General features: G+C 40.1%; 1 protein-coding gene across 9 annotated transcripts in view; it reads left to right on the plus strand.

The window, feature by feature from the left end:
• Atp8b4 (ATPase phospholipid transporting 8B4 (putative)) overlaps positions 1-17,015 on the plus strand; it is a 220,421-nt gene that overhangs the window by 149,857 nt on the left and 53,549 nt on the right. For all 9 annotated transcript variants that reach the window (XM_087180903.1, XM_087180900.1, XM_087180905.1 and 6 more), the window contains 3 exons: positions 1,299-1,464; positions 8,635-8,823; positions 16,277-16,392. In XM_087180903.1, coding sequence (XP_087037029.1) covers positions 1,299-1,464; positions 8,635-8,823; positions 16,277-16,392 — 471 coding nt within the window. The remainder of the gene's footprint in view (positions 1-1,298; positions 1,465-8,634; positions 8,824-16,276; positions 16,393-17,015) is intronic.

Here is a 17,015-nt window from a genome sequence, read left to right on the forward strand (position 1 = left end):
CCCAGGCCTTGCCTCTTAGAGGTCCACAGCACCTGCCAATATGACCACGGACTTGGGGGCCACTGAACATCTACCACAGAGCAAGTAAGTACATGAGAAAGGAAGTGACTGTGCTGTGAACGATTAGCAAATGGCAGCAAATTAGTGAGTGGGTGGGGAAATAATCAAGAATTAGATTAAGGATATTCAGAGCATGGAGTTTTGGCTTTGTTTCTGTCCTGGCTGCCACTTCCTGCAGAGGCAGCCTCGGCCATGCTCAGATTCTCATCTGAGCAAGGGGAAGTAGGGTCTCCTACACAGGTTTTCAGGAGGACTGCATGCGTAACTCCTGCTGAGCTAGTCTGTGGAGATGATAAGAAATGTTTTTATTTTTATTCAGTACTTTAATTTTAGAACAAATCTGGTTTCAAGGAACAAAGGATCCACACTTGGCTCCAGTTTTATTGCAGGCATTGACAAGCTCTGTAACTTGGAATGGATAATTAAAATTGCACAGAGCATTGTCACTCTTTGAAAAAAGCAGTTGAAGGAGTGTCTACTCTTTCTTTAAAATAATCAATTGTAAAAATTAATGAAAACTTTAAGAGTAAAAATGCTAGTGATGATCCTGGGGAAACAATGTGAGACTGGTACCTCGTAAGACCTTCTAAGTGAGTGTTCAGGGTAGAACCATCCGTAGACTCCGTTCTACAGTGGATACAGGCACACAGTCCATTACCAAGGACTTAGGGGCTGGATGTGTTTAGAAATTCAGAATTCTCTAGTTGTAGAAAGATAATATGTGTATCGGCCTTTATATTATGCCATCTTTCCAATGAGATCCTAGAAAGTACCCAGTAATCAGTCAGTATTCCAATAGTGATCAATATTCTTGCATTGGAAATATTAATTCACAAGTATTAAGTAGGCTAAAAAAGCAAGTCTATCATTAGACACATCCTATTCCAGGTCAGATATTGCTGTTAAAATAAATTGAGTCAGGTCAGGTTTTGCCACCAAGTAAATTTTTCAGATAAGTTTCTGTTTTCTGGGCTTTTTTATCTTTAAATATTTGAACATTGGAGATTTGTTTTCCTCCATGTACTCCTGGTTGATTCTGTGCTTTGCTGCGTGGCTCTGAAATGAGAAGGCTGCGTTTAATAGTAATAATGGAAGAGTAATGCCCCCTTTTGGGGGCAGGCATGTGAGGCTGCAAAATTGCCTAAGCACTAGAAATATTTGAAGGAAGTAATTGTGAATTTTAAAAGATTACTGTTGGAATGAGATCTGTAGTTGTTTTTGCTGTTGTTCTCCTACAGGAAAAAGAGCCTGTGGATTTCTCAGGGAAACCTCAAGCAGCGAGGTCATTTCAGTTCTTTGACCAGAGTCTGATGGAATCCATCAAATTGGGTGACCCCAACGTGCACGAGTTCTTCAGGCTGCTTGCTCTCTGCCACACTGTGATGTCAGAGGAAGACAGCACAGGTGAGCAGTGAGCCTTGTTTGTCAGAATAAAGCCGATATTAAATTGGAATGATTTTGAACTAAGAGCAGAACATTGCATAAGGGGTTGCCTTGTCAATAATTTTTCTTTTCATTTGTTTGTATCCTGAATGTTTCCCAAAAATGTGGAGCGTGTTTAAAGAAAAACAAATAGCGTCAGTGGGAGAGTGAGGACCCAAATATGCTAGTCAAAGGGATGAAATGTTTCTTCATCACATTTCACTGTGAGCTTCTTGTACCCAGAACAGATAGGGAGTACAACTGAGTCACATAATAGATGGAAACAACTGCCAGGAGTTTTGCCTCCCAGCGATGGTGACAGAGTTACATGGATATTGCGACACCTCTGGCCCTCCTTAGGTGCAGACCCTCGCATCTGCAGTGTGTGCTTGGAGTTCAGGCTTCACAGAGCAGAACAAAACCAGCTGGGCCACTTTAAATATTGAAGCTGTAATGCAGATCAATAATGTTGTGATGAATCATCTTCTTCCATTGCCCCACTCCACTCTATTTTATAAATATTTTCTGCTTTCAAATATAAGTTAAAATTACTATCCAGGTAATTTAAAATCAAAAGTGAATATACAGAGACTTGAATATTTGTGTGTACCTTGTACATACATGTGTACATAGACACCTGTCTCGTATATACACATAACTTTGTGGTTGTTTGTTTTACCCCCATTGGGACTATATTTAAGATACAGTGTTTTTCTCTGATGATGTTGGATAACCCATTCCTCAGATTTTAAGCACTTTGAGCATTCATATAATTACATTTATGATTATAACTAATCTTTATAATATTAACACCAGCAAGGAATTATTATATTTCCACTTGGGAATATGCCTTTAAGTAAGTTTCTTTTATCTCTGCTTTGAAGTTTATTTCATTTCAAAAACACTGTTTTGTTTTAATAGCAGTCTGTTTCCCATTTAATGTTATGATATTCTTTAGACCTCTTTGAGGATATTAATTATACTTAACTCGATGCATTCTTTTGTTCCTTCTATTGTGTCTTGAGTGTTCTGTGCCTGACTTTAATGTTGCTCTCCAATATTTGACCATTTGTGGTTGCTTATTCCTCTTTGCACGTGAGAATCCCCTTCTGGTGAATGTGGGTTCCCCTAGCAGCAGCCAAGGTTGGAAGCTTGTCCTCACTTATGGGGTCCCCCACCCGATTCACGGGACACCTGGGATCACAGCTTGCTTTTCCAGACTCCCACGTGAGACAGTGTTGTACATAAAGCTTGGGCCTGGGAGGGATCATTGGCCAGTGAATTCCTTTTCTGTCCTTTCTTTCTCTTATCCTTATGGAAGTCTGGAGCAATGAGTTGTGATTGAAAAATATGGTAAATACTTACATTAAAATTTATCACGGTAAAGGACACATTGCCGTGGATCCCCTCAAAATCTTCCACCTCGCTTTGAACACACTGATCCCATTGTCCTTGCCACTTTCTCAAGCAGCTCTGGAGTCCTCTTTCATGTCTTTAGCTGTGCTGTCCTGGGTGCCTCCAAGTCCTGAATGGACTCAGTGTTGACCTTCATGGTCATTTTGACTTTGGGGAGGAGCCGGAAGTTGCACGATACCAGATCCGGTGAGTTAGGTGGACGAGGATGCAGTGAAATGCTTTTTACCAGCCTGCCTTCCCATCAGATGACACCTCACAGCAGAACTCACTGTTTTTGTCATACCTTATGAGCACACTGAAGAGGGAGACGAGGGAACCAGTTTAGAAAGTGGCAGGCACAATGGGATGAGTGTGTTCCAAGCAAGGGGGAGATTTCTAGAGGCATGGATGGTAATGTGTCTTTTACGGTAACACATTTTCTGGAATTTAAACACACACCATATATATTGATCACTCCTTGTACCTCAAGATCTTCCTGGCTTTGGTGTCCAGCCTCAGAACTCAGATCTCGGCGCCATCCTGGGATGGATAGTGTGCTTGGGGTAGGAGAAACATCTTCCTGGGCTTGCCGGAGGGGGCACCGCCTGCTGCAGCCTGCTGTTCAGAGTGAGCCGGCAGGAGAAGAGCTCACTGGGTCCTGCAGCACTGAACAGAGTCGTTAGCTTTACTGCTGATGTCTCCTGCTTATGTTCTCACTCGGTGACTCTGACCATCTTTGGGGGTTACTCATCCCTCTGTATTCATTTTCTTCTGCAAATGTTCAGAGCTGTGTTTTTCTCTAGTTTTGTTTCTTAACCGATCAAATTGACATTTTATCATCCAGATGTTTCTCACATTTGTAGTTTATTGATAGTATTCATTTTTATTTTTTTGCACCATCCCGAAAATTTCATAGTGTTATAGTGAAATGCATTGAAACACGTGGGTCTTATAGGTGTAGTTAGATGAGATTTGGCAGTTATATATACCCATGTAATCATCACTCCTATCAAGGTAGAAATCTTCCACCACTCCAGAAAGATTATTCACATCTTTTACCTCAATATCCATAACCCCTACCCAACCAGCCACTCCCCTCATTTCTATCCCTCAGGATGAGTTTCATCTATTCTTGTACTTGATATTAATGGAATTATATAGCACGTACGTTTTGCATCTTGCTTCTTTTATACAGTGTCGTGCTTCCATTATTCATCTGTGTTGTTTCAATTAATAGCTTGTTTTCATTGCTGAGTAATATTCCATTGCAGTAATATATCACAATTTTTTCCCAATTCTCTGTTGATGTACATCTGGCTGTTTCTAGCTTGGGGCCTTTATGAGTAAAACTATCACAAGCATTTTTACCTCTTTTAAAAAATATTTGTTTTAATTCTCAAAGGGAATTTAAATACCTAGAAATCTGTATTTCCAGATCACAGTACAGCTGTATGTCTACCCTTCTGAGAAATTCCCATTTTCCAAAATGATTGCATCACGTAACATTCCTACCACCAATGCAGGGGAGTTCTGAGACCTCCAATTGTTACCAACACTTAGTGTCAATACTCTTACATTTTAACCATTCTAGTGGACACAAGACTAATGCCTCTCCTGCCATTTAAAAAGGAGAATTAGATATATAAATCTTTTCAACTGTTTCTGTCTCTTGCCTTGAGATATCAAGCTCTAAGAGAAGGATTACATCTTTAAGGGAAAATTGTACTGCTTTTCCCTTTAAATCTTTCATTTATGAGATAGGTAGCTCAGTGTTCAAATAAATCCATGTATGTTAAAGTACATTGAAAAATAGAAACCTTTCCTTATAAATGTTAGTTATGAAAAAGAACCCTGATCAAACATACTTAAAATAAGCTGATTGTACAATTGATAGTTGAGAGCATCGATTTTAAATGTTCGGTGTGTTTCATGGGGAGTTATTTGGAGAAGCTGCTGTTCTGTTTTGTCTCCCAGATGAAATTTCAAAAGTAGGGAAGTGAGAATTCTGCATACCTTAGGAGGATTCCTTCCTTGTTTTTAAATTTTTTTAGTGGAAGGCAGTAATTAAAAATGATTTTTTTCTTATTGTCTCATTATACCAGTCCTTTAAAATGTGCTGATGTTTGTTTAATGGCCTGGTAAGTGTTCAATTTCCATAAATATTTAATGTGTGCTTGAAATGAATGTACATTCGATAGTTATTGGGTACTAGGTTCTAAATATGCCCATTATGTTTATGCAGTTTCACTCATGTTTGCTTGATATGTTATAAGATTACGCTATTAGATATTAGTTTAGACTTACATCATCGTCATCATCATCATCATCGTGTGTGTGTGTGTCTGGGGTTGAACTCAGAGCCTCAGTACAGACCTGTATCTCAGTTCTTTCTTTGTTTTGTTTTGAGACAGTCTCACTAAGTTGCTAAGTTGCCCAGACTGGGCTCCAACTTGCCATTCCCCTGCCTCAGCCTCCCAGAGTGCTGCAGTTACAGGAGTGTACCACCATGCCTGGCTGAATTAAAACTTTTGCCAGTATATGCCATCCTCTATCTCTGGTAATACTTCTTGCCTTAAAATTTATTTTATCTGATATCAGGTATTTCCCTTTTGTTAATATTTGCATTTTTATCTTTTTCACTTTTCCATATGTGTCTTTTTAATGTCTTAGACACATCTCCTGTAAATGGGATATCACTCAACATATTTTTAAAAAATCAATTATTTATTGTTACTATGCTTTGATTTTAAGTATTTAAAAATAATTGTTTTGTATGTTTAGATTTCATTCTACCATCTTATTTTGTGCATGTGTCCTAAGTTTTGTCTTAGTCTTTTTTTTCTGTCCTCTTAAAGATGCAATCCGTATTTACTTCTGCTAGTTTGGATATCATATTTGTTTCTCTTTTTTCTTGCGATACTGGGGATTGAATGCAGAGCCTTTTCTCTGAGATGCATCCTTTTTAAAATTTTTTAACTTCTGAGACAGGGTCTGTCTAAGTTGCCTAATTGCCCACACTGGACTTGAGCTTATAACTCTCCTGCCTCGGCTGCTAAATGTGCTGGCATCACAGGCCAGTACCATGGCCACACCAGATGTTTATCTGTATTCTTTTCAGTGTTTAACCTAGAAATTGGATCATAATTACCTTACAAGAGAATGACCCTTCTTTCGGACAAAACACCTGTCCTCTGTTACTCAGGGACTCTGTCTTGACTTATCTAATACTCTCGTGTCCTTGTCATGTATTTTAACTCTCTCTAAATCCAACCAGTGCTATTCTGACTGTTTGATTCATCCACATATGTACGTATCAGTTTCTATGTTCTTCCGTGGTTGTCCCATTGCTAATCTGTTGACTTGATATTTGGTTTTTAGAAATTCCTACTGACTCCTGGTCAACTCTCAGAAACTTTCTTTGAAATGGTGTTGTCTTTACTCTTGAATGATATTTTATCTGTGTAGAAAAATTCAAGGCAACAGTTTTTCTCACAGCAAAATGAAGAGATTTCACTTGGACTGTGTAGTTGGCTGTCTAGATGTGGCTTGAAGGTAATGAGTCTTTTTCTTCCCAGCCACCTTAAAATTTTGTCTTCCCTCATTTTTGTAGTATAAGTTTGCTCTTAAAAATATATACTGCTTTTTCATTGAGATTCTTGAATCCGTGGAATGTCATCTTCTACCACTTCTGTAGTGTCCTCAGCCGTATATTTCTTCAAACAATGCCCCCAGTCCGTTTTCTGTGCTGTGAGATCTTCAATATTACATATTTTCACAGTACTCTGTGTCTTTGAACCATTCTCTTATTTTCTATGTCTTTGTTTCTCTGAGATATCTTTTGGAATTTTCCCTATTTTATCCAGTCTACCAATTCTTCCTAGAAGGTCTTTAGTTTTGTTTTTTTTTCCCCATTCTGCTTCATTTCATGCCTCTATTTAATTTCTTGAAATTTATGAAATATATTGCACCTGCCGTTCCTGGGCCATCCGGGATCTAAAGGGCGTGCAGGTCTCACTCTGCCTTATTTACTGTTGTTTTAATGACTTTTCACTGCGGGCTGACACTTTTTTTGGAACTATCTTTGTAGAAATTCCTTGGGTCTGGTTGGTTCTTCCAGAAAGGATTTACATTCACTTCAGTCAATGTTCTAATGCAGAAATACCTTTACATTTTCAACCTGATTTCTTTAAGCCATCAGATATTGTGAGTTCAGGATGTAAATATACCTAAGAGTTAGTGTTTGGTCGTAAGTTCTCAGTGTAGATTTCCCCCCTTTATGCTTATAAACAGGGGTCTAGGCAGGCAATTTTCACTGTCAGCCTCTAAAAAGGGGAACAGACCTCTAATTCACATTTTAAGTATAGTATGTCAGTTTTAAGAGGTGGTCTCCACTGCATTTCTTACCTTGGGCAGGCTTTGGCTGTGCCTTTTCTAGCCTAGATGGACTGGAAAGCACTGACTGAATTTTCCTAGTTCAGAAAATGCCCTTAAGGCAAGAGCTGATTGCAGTATTTTTGAAAAAATATCATCTCTGTTCTTTTTCTCAGTCTCTGACCAGGACAGTTCTTGCTTATTGGCAGTTAATGAATATATTTAAAAAATTAAATGTTTTTAAAGTTATTTGCAGCAAAAGAGGTCAGTCCTCACACTTGATCTACCATATGGCCAAAAGTAGGAGTTATTGAATGATTTCATACACAGATCAAGCAACTGCTTGGAGTTCTTTCCGCTTTTGAACTTTAAGAATTGATTCATGGCTTTTATATCAAGTGAAACAATACAATACAAAGGCACAGCTAATCATTTATTTCCTAAACTCCTCCAGTGGTAACATTTTGTGTGATCATTTCACTCTTTCGCTTGCTTTATATATAAAAATGAGTAGGGATTTTTTTAAACCCAAAGGAATCATAGTATGTCCAATAATATACAACTTGTTTTCTTGACAATTTATCTTAAATATCACTATAAATCGGTAAATATAGATCGAGCTTTGCCTACTTTTTCTAATTCATTTTTACAAACAGGATATAATTTTATATAGAAGAGTTTACTTTATCCATATTGTTTTTAAAAGTATATTAATTTTTTGGCTTATTTTGTTCTTTTTCTCTCCTCTCCCCTTTCACCCCAACTCCAACACATACAGTATCAAGTAACAAGTATTGACACCCTGGTTTGATTCCTTACATTTCAGTGGATTTCTTATATGTATTCTCATGGTCACTAGCAGCTAGCATAAGTGGAATTCAGAGTAGCTGCTCCCTTGCTTTTTTGCTGTGAGATCTTACCAGAAATTAGAGTATCTTTCAGGTATCAGTCTCACCAGGATAAAATGGAAATAATAATTTCAATGATCTTTACCTCAAAGGCTTGCCCTCAGTATTATGTGAGTTGTAGTATTTTAAACTGACTTAGTTTGTGTAATACTCCTGATTCATCTCTGGTAACTGAAAATATAAAAGCATGCTCTTTGGTCAGCACAGTGGGGAGGCAGGCTCAGAAACATTTTCCTAAAAGATGATGAGGGCTACCTGGTGGTACACATGGGGTCCTGGGGATATCCCAGAGGACAGACACCTGGTTCAGCTGGTTGATAGGGAGTGAACACCTAAGAATAGGAAAGATGTTTTTAAAGCTGCTAGCTGAGTTGGGTATTAAAGAATGAGTTGGGATTGGCATGGAATTCTAAGAATGCTAGTTGTTATTCCCAACCTTGATATACTTGTTTTGTTTTGTTCTTTTCTTCCTTTCTAGGAAAGCTGATTTACCAAGTTCAGTCGCCTGACGAAGGGGCCCTGGTAACTGCTGCTAGAAACTGTGGCTTTATTTTTAAGTCTCGGACCCCGGAGACAATAACAATAGAAGAATTGGGAACACTTGTTACTTATCAATTGCTTGCCTTTTTGGATTTCAACAATATCAGGAAAAGGATGTCTGTCATAGGTATGGTGGATGCTTGAGCTTATTTGTGATCTTTAAATGGTACTATGGTTATATTGATGCTTTTCAAGGATTATTTTATTTTTGGCTATATGCTGAGAGCTGTGACATTTTTGTAACTTTATGAATGCCTGGGATCCTCAGCTTAGTCTCAACACTATAACATTTAAAGGGCTTACTATGTGTCTGTCCAGCATTGTCCCAAATGTTCTACTTGAATTAAATGCTTTAATTGTCACCACAAGCATAGTGAGGTAGGTAGGTACCATTACCTTCGTGCTCATTTTACAGCTAATGAAGTTGTGGCTTGGGGAGGCTGAGTAATTTGCTGAGGTTCAATAGCTTGCAGTGCCATAGTGGGGTTCACCCCCGGGAAGTGTGCTGGTGGAGCTCTGGCTTAAAATGAGGTTCTGGATTGCTTGGCACATGCTAGTTGTGAATATCATGAGCCTCTTCATTTCATTCATCTTCTCCATTCACCCCCACTGGTGGAGCCCATCCTTGCTCCTGACTCAGTGGTAACCCTCAGTGCTGCCTCCATGCTCCAGGGAAGCCCACCATTAACACAGCTTGGCCCTGCCTCCCTCCTCTCCTGATGACGTCTTCACTTATTTCCTTTCCTGATCAGAGGAAAATCACTCTGACTGCTTTTCAAAGCCGAGGCTCTCCCTGCTGTCTTCCCGTATCCTCCTTGCTTCCCTCCTCTGTGCTTGTGCTTTGTTTTGTCCTCCATCACTGGCTCCTTCTTGTAGGCCACAGCTCTACCCCATCCTATTCCTTAAGGTATTGTCCACATTGCGAGGCCTGCTGACTTTGCTGGCCTGTTTCTGCTTTCCATCACAGGTGGAGTTCTCAGGGCAAGCTTATGTCCCTCAGCCTTCTTATTCTGTTCACCCCTCAGCGTTCTTCTGTTTCCACGAGAAGAAATGCTACTGCAGTGGTTCCAACTGCTGGGGACCATCCAATATGGAGGACATTCCTTATCTGACTATTTACCTGGCTAACTCCTTGTCCACTTAGTTTTTTTATTTTACTTAGTAATGTTTGGTCTTGTTGGCCTGCTTCTCTGAACCTCCTTTTTTGCCCTATGTGACCTTACTGGCTCCCAGTCCTCCTCCTGTCCAGTGTTTTCTTTCTCAAGCTCCTTTTCTGACCCTTTCTCTCATCCCACTCCTTAATCTTCTCTTGTGTTCTCCTAGGGTGAGCTTGACCACTGCTATGAGATGGCCCTGGCCTGTTCTGTGATCTTCCTGTACCTTCTCCCATTTCAGTCTTCTCTGAGATTCACACATTTTCAGCCTTCTCCCGGAAGAAATTGTGCTATAGTTACCTAAAATTTCATGTCAAACATGGAACTTTCTTTCTCATAACTATTGTTCTATCTATTGTTTCTTTCTCATAACTCTATCTTTTATGGAAAACCTTTCAGTGAACTCAAAGGTTTATAATGAGCTCTTTTATTGAATTGTTTCAATAATATATTACCTTCATTTAGGACACAGAAAATTGAACTTAAAGGTTTTAAGTAACTTTCCAGAGATAGTCACATGGGCATTGCACAACTTGTCACATAACTGGTCAGATGCAGAGCTAATATTTGAACCCAGGGTTGTCTCTTTTGAAGTCTGGCCTCTTAACCTCCAGTGTAGTCCACTTGCTTTTGATACCTCCATATCCTTTATGCCTGTAGGATAAGAGTTCTCCAACTTTAGCTCCTACGAGAATCACCAGAGGGCTTGTTAAGACATAACTGCTGGACTTCAGCCCCCAGTGTCAAATTCAGTTGGTTGGGGATGGAGGCCCCAAATTTGCATTTCTAATAAATTTTTAGCTGATATTCTTGGTCAGGGGGTCACAGTCTGAGGACTGCTGCCCTAACCTAACATTCTCAACTGTTATTCATTATTTTTCCTGGAGATATCTGAGACATTTCTCAATGTCTCCTTCTCTGTTGTCACCCTGTTTCTAAACCCTCCCTCCACAAAGGCATCAGAGTAATATATCCAAAAATAGTTTCATAAACCACCTTTTATTATAAAAGTCTTTTGTCTTTTTCCTTTAATTTCTCAATGCCATGGCTTTAATTAAGCAATAATACAACACTTGCTTGTATTATTGCAATATCTTTCTTCAAAACGGTTTCCCTGAAAATAATCTTCTATGCTGACACCAAGGTTCTCATTCTGATTTGCCACCATTTACTCAGAAAACATTGATGACTTCCTAGAATTTAAGGATAAAGTCCTTAGTGTGACATGCAAGATTATTTACAATCTGACGTCAACCTACTTTTCTTCTATTTCACAAGATGCGCTCCAACCTCAGTAGGCTTCATTGTTCCTGAGATGCACTGTGTGCCCTTATGTCCTCTATAATGCTGTCTTCTCCATCTACAGCAACTCTCTCCCCTACTTCTTTTTCTTAAAAAACTCTTGTTAATCTGGTATGTCCAGTTCATATACCACCTGTTTTTTCTTCTCCAAGTAACTGCCTCTGCCTGTGTTCCTCTCAGTGCTTTGCTCATAACTCCAGGGTGAGACGAGTCCTCAGAGATTTGTGATTTATCCCAGGCAGACCAGGCACCATGCCTTAGTCTTAAACTCTCCAGGGCCAAGTACATAGCTTGGCACACAGAAACTTTTCCATAAATAGTAAATAAAACTCAACCCAACTTTGTAACTCATGCATATCCTGGTCCTGGTGTTAAGTCAGTTTCTACTGTGGAAAAAGTGTGTCTATGGAATGGTAGGGTTTGGGGTCTCCACTGGAAACTGGCTCTGAAAGATTGCTCTCAGCAAGGGAAAACCGAGTGCCATCTGAAGCCATTTGTGTTTATTTTTATGACAACAGGCTGTAGGCCATCATCTGCTTAGGAGGACACAAGCCGCTTCTAGGTATTGGCTGTGTGTGCCTACAGCAGGAGCTGTCTGCTATTAAAAACTGCAGGGACGTGTTAGTGATGCTGGTTTGGCCCAGACTTGGTTTCTCTTTGCTCTGAGGGTGTTGACAAAAACCTAAGATTGTTACACAGGGAGACTTGGCTTTTCTTCAGCATCGGTCACCATTACAGGCATGGGGAAATCACAGTGTAACCGCAAACATCAGATGTCTGACTTAATGGGTTGCACATGACAAAAGGTAATGTTCCACCATGGAACACGTAGAGGCTTGGTGGCTTGGGTTGGTTCCGTTTGGCTTTTAATCAAGAGGAATTTGAGAGGAAGGAACTCCAGGAGGGCAGAGAAGTCTCTGTTTGATAACTAGGCAAGAAATTGTCCTACTCTCATGACTGTCACATGACTTAGTGGGGACAGCACTCTGATGTGAAGGCTCAGACATTTGTTCCTGCTGCTGCTATTTCTGTCTCTTCTGCATCCTTTTCTTCATCTTCTTCTCTTCTCCTTCCTTCCCCATTTTCTCCTCCTCTATCTTTCTCTTTTCTTTTTTTTTTCCACCTGGTTTGTCATTCATCCAATCATTGGTGTACAGATTCAGCACCAGCAGGGCTGTCATTCTGAGGCCAGAGCTGTGATTTAAGTCTGTGGTATCTAAATAAAAGTTGATTTCTGTAGAATTTTGGCAGAGGGTACAGAATCTACTCTATTAGTAAACCTGTTATTATGGGTTGGATCAAAAACATACCCTGAAAGTCTCAGGTGGTCAGAGGTGAGGCTACCGGGTGGTGATTGGATCACCAGGTGCTAACCTCATCTGTGGATCAATCCACTGATGAGTCTGTGGCTGAATGTGCTCTTAGGAGGCGGGACTTTGTTGGCGGAAGTAGGTCCCTGGAAGTGTGGCTAGAAGGACATATTCTTTTTTTTTTTTTGGTATTAAATTCTTTTATTGGTACATTGTAGGTATACAACACAATTACATTTCTCATTGGGAATTGTACTTTTATATAATGCATCTTGGTTCTTATTTTTTCCCCATTCCTAGCCCTCCCTTCACGCCCTCCACCCTTCCCTATTTACAAAGACTTTATTTCCATTTTTTCCATTTCTCATCATTTTTTCCTTTCCCTTCTTTCCTTTCCCCTGCCCCTCCCACTAGCCCTACCCCTTTGGACCTTTTCTTCCTATTTTACATTATCGATTATTCATTCTAATCATTGGTACATTTTAGGTATACAATATAATGACATTCATCATTGGAAATTTGCACCTTCACATAGTCTCTCTTGGTTCTCATTTTTCACTCTTGCTCAGCCCTCCGTTCAACCTCTCCAGTCCTCCCTATTTACAAAGATCTTGTTCCTATTTTTCCATTTTCTCATATTAATCCCATTCCCTTCTAAGAAGGACACATTCTTGTCTCTAGTCCCTTCAGATCTCTCAGGCTCTCTTCTCTCCTGGCTGCCATGAGGTGAGCAGCTTTCCTTTTCCATGCCTTTCCACCATGCTATTTCTGCTTTGGAGCCAACTGACCATGGACTGAAACCGTGAGCCCAAATTCACCTCTCCTCCTTTAAGTTGTATATGTCAGGTGTTTTTGTTACATCAATACATGATAGATGGGTGGCAGGGGAGCAACTATGAATGATGTCCAGATTTCTAGTTTGGGAGAATGAATGAAGGGCAAAGATGAATACAGAGACTTGGGTCATAGGAGAAGTAGCTAATTATTGGAGGAAGGTGAATGTGTTCAGTGTGAGACTGATATGCCTGGATACATCCAAGAGATGCTCAGCTGATAGTGGATGGATAGGTCAGAAGGTGTGCTGGAGATGTTTGGGGCAGGAGATGTTCATTGGAGAGCTTTCAGCTTTGTGATGGAACCTGAGGCCAAACATGAATGGAGTTAGTTGCCAGGGAGAGGATGAAATATGGGAGGAGAAAAGACTCAGAAAATCTCTGAGGAGCAGAGCTCTCTCATTAAAGGACAAGAAATAGAAGACTTATAACCTAAAAACTGTGACCTTTGCCCATATGTTACCGTGACCACTCAAAACCATTGTGTTATTTTAAATTTGTTTTAAACAGGCTAACTCCTAACACGACTGAGATTTTATTAACTTTCAACAGAAATGACCCAGAGCCTTGGGGAAAAAGTGATATAAATGTTTTTAGTAAGTAAATTTAGACAGGATTCCATGAAATTAGATTTACACAATCTCAGATTTAAAGGATGGATCTAGGTCAAGAGAAGGCATCAAATATAAAAGATTTATTGAATCAGAGAATTGCACAACTGGAAGGATGTTTGAAGTTAAATTGCTTAAAGATCTTTTTACATGTAGAAACTGAGATATAGAGATGGTTAGAGACACAAATCACAATCAGTTTGTGATTCTTTTAGACCAGAAATTCTCAATATGTAGTCTGGGGAATTTTAGGAACCCTTGGAATTTTTTAAAGGACACATAAGAAGGAGAGTATTTGGACAAAAGTATTTTCATTATTGTACCACTGTTATTTGTCATTTTCACTCTTTTTCCTTTTTGATGAGTATATTGTGAAGCAGGCCCTTTATGTGTGACTTTTTGGTGTGGGAATTGAACCCAGGGCCCTCATGCTGAGCTACGTCCCCAGCCCTTTTTATTTTGAGACAGGGTCTCATTAAGTTGCTAAGTTTCTTAGGCTGAGCTTGAACTTGCAATCCTACTGCCCCAGTCTCCCAAAGTGCTGGAATTACAGGTGTGCGTCCCCATGCCTGACTCACACGATATGAGATGTTAGAGCAGAATGAAGCAGAAGCTATGAGGAGCCAGCTGTCTTTTATTAAGCCAGACGTTAAAGAGATCTGTAATCATGTAAAAGAATGCCAACTCTCTATAGTTTCGTTTAGAAAATGTAATTTTTATAGAAAAATTATTTATGTGAGTGTATGTTAGGTTTATTACTGTTATAATAATCATTGCTATAATGATATTGTAATTAGTGTTATCAGAGTATTGATGTAATCAGTTTTGAAGCCTTCCCTAAGTATCGAGTATGAGGATCCTGAGACCAAAACGTTTGAGAATCATACCCTAGTCTGGACTATAAAAATAATCATAGAGAAATCATACTGGCAAATGTAAGATATACATTTTCTGCATTTATATCTCTTGTGATAGAGGGGAAAATATGAGGGGAACTTATTAAATTGGACTGTTGTAAAACAAAAGCAAGAAAAATTTTCCCTAGGACTAGTTTTTTTCGTCTAGCTGAATAATTAGATGCATTGCTTATATAGTTTCTGTCTTTTTTCCCCAAAGTGAGTAATCAGAGCTAAAATACAAGAACTATATGAGTTCAGGAACTAGGAAAGCTGACAGAGGATCTTAGAACAGAAGAAAGACCTAGATAGGACCCTGTACTAAAAAGTTTCCAGGGTGCATTACATCTGTTCAAGCCAGGAGGAAACCAGAATAAGTTAAGCATTGACTAAGAGTGGTTAAAAGTTAGAGGGGAAAACAGCTAATTATTGTGCTTTGGATGTTATATTCCTGTAAATCAAACTCTAAAATTTGTGTTCCATTAAATTGATAGTAGTGGATATTTCTGTTCAACTGTTTTGAGGCATTTTACTTTTAGAGGAAAGGTATAATTAAGTGAGAAGTATGGAACCCTCTTTGATTTAATTAATGAAGCCCATGAGGGCTGCAATGTTCAGACCAGGAAGCTGGGACCCACACAGTTGTCTCAAGTTGTAAGCAGTTCCTAGGAAGGAAGAAACACACAACCATGTCGCTCATTCATTCATTCACTTCTCTCTTCAGTAAATAATTATCAAGTGCCTACTGTACATCAAGCTATGAAACCAAGCCTACAAAGTTGGGTCAAATGTTCTGAAAGATTTGGCCGACAGATCTATAGGTAGGATTGGAGATGCAGGAAGGCTGTTTTTCCTGGACTCGGGGAGGTCAAAAACACAGTCCTCATAATAGCCGACTTTCCAGAGGAAGGGGGTAGAAGCTTTATTTATTCATTTTTTTAAAGCTCTCTGTGGGGAGTGCTGCTGCTGTGACTGACCAAGAATAAAGCACTGAGAATACGTGGGCTTTTCTGAGAGCAAAGGCAGTAAAGAAAGAAATCAGCAAGGGCCAAGGATGAAAGCATAAACCATGGCTGGCATGTGTAGAATTCCATATGGAGATGATTTGGCAGAGCAGTGATAGTGGTTTGAACAGTAAGTCTTGAAATTCACACCAGGAGCTTTCAAACATAGCTCTGAATTCTGCTCAGATACAGAAGTTTTAATTCAACTCTATCAACCCTTCAGCAGCAGTAGGCAAGGAAGACGAGACTGTTGGTCATATCCACCAGAACACAAACACTCGTTTCTGGCTTTGGGAAGTCAAAAGATTCTAGTAGAAAGAATATTTCTGAGCTAGTAAAGTAGGAAGAAAGCTCATTGAATATTTATTACTGGCTGAAATATGATGTTCTTTTCCAAACTGCCTCACTGGAGCAGTCTTGACACATTTCCGGGATGAGGATCCGCTTTTCCAAACTTGTTTCCTTTTCAGTTCGAAACCCAGCAGGGCAGATAAAGCTGTATTCCAAAGGAGCAGATACCATCCTGTTTGAAAGACTGCACCCTTCCAGCGAGGACCTTCTGTGTCTGACGTCGGACCATCTCGGCGTAAGTGGCTCTGCCTTCCGGTAGCGCAGTGGTCCCTCTGCCGTCCCCTGCGGTTGGATCTTGCTTAAGAAGCACCAGGGAACTGACCGGATGGATGGCAGAAATAGGAAGCAGCCAGGGGCCGAAGCTTAGGAAGCTGTGCCTGTGAGGTCTGGAATTGGGCTGCCGCTGGTGAGTTTCATGCAGGTGGCTCCGAACCAGCTGAGGAGGAGCCACACCATGAGGGCCTTAAATGCAGCCAGTGCTCAGGGGACTTCAAGGTCACGGGAGGGGGGCTTTCCTTGGAAGCCTGGATCAGTTCTGGGAAGCGGAACTCGAGAGCTGCTTTTCCCTGGTTCTTTCATCTCCTGCCCAGGGAATTGGCTGGGGCTGTTTGGGAGCTGAGGGCAAGAGTGTCTAATGCCAGCTCTGTCCTTCAAACGAGTCTCTTATTCAGGTTCCACCATGTGTGCCCCAAACCTGTACGTTCCAAGGCCAGCAGAATTTCGTCCCGAAAGCTTTCTGAAGGGAGCAATAATTGCAAAAAAAGGCTATGTTTGCTCCATGATTTCCCCCCAAAGAGTGAGGTCCTGAGTTCACTTGAACACTGTGTGATTTGAACCCCAGTTCTTGCTAACGTATTT

This window comes from Heterocephalus glaber, unplaced genomic scaffold (assembly GCF_053883595.1).
Source record: "Heterocephalus glaber isolate CG9 unplaced genomic scaffold, H.glaber_assembly_v1.0 deba00000122, whole genome shotgun sequence".
NCBI lineage: Eukaryota > Metazoa > Chordata > Mammalia > Rodentia > Bathyergidae > Heterocephalus > Heterocephalus glaber.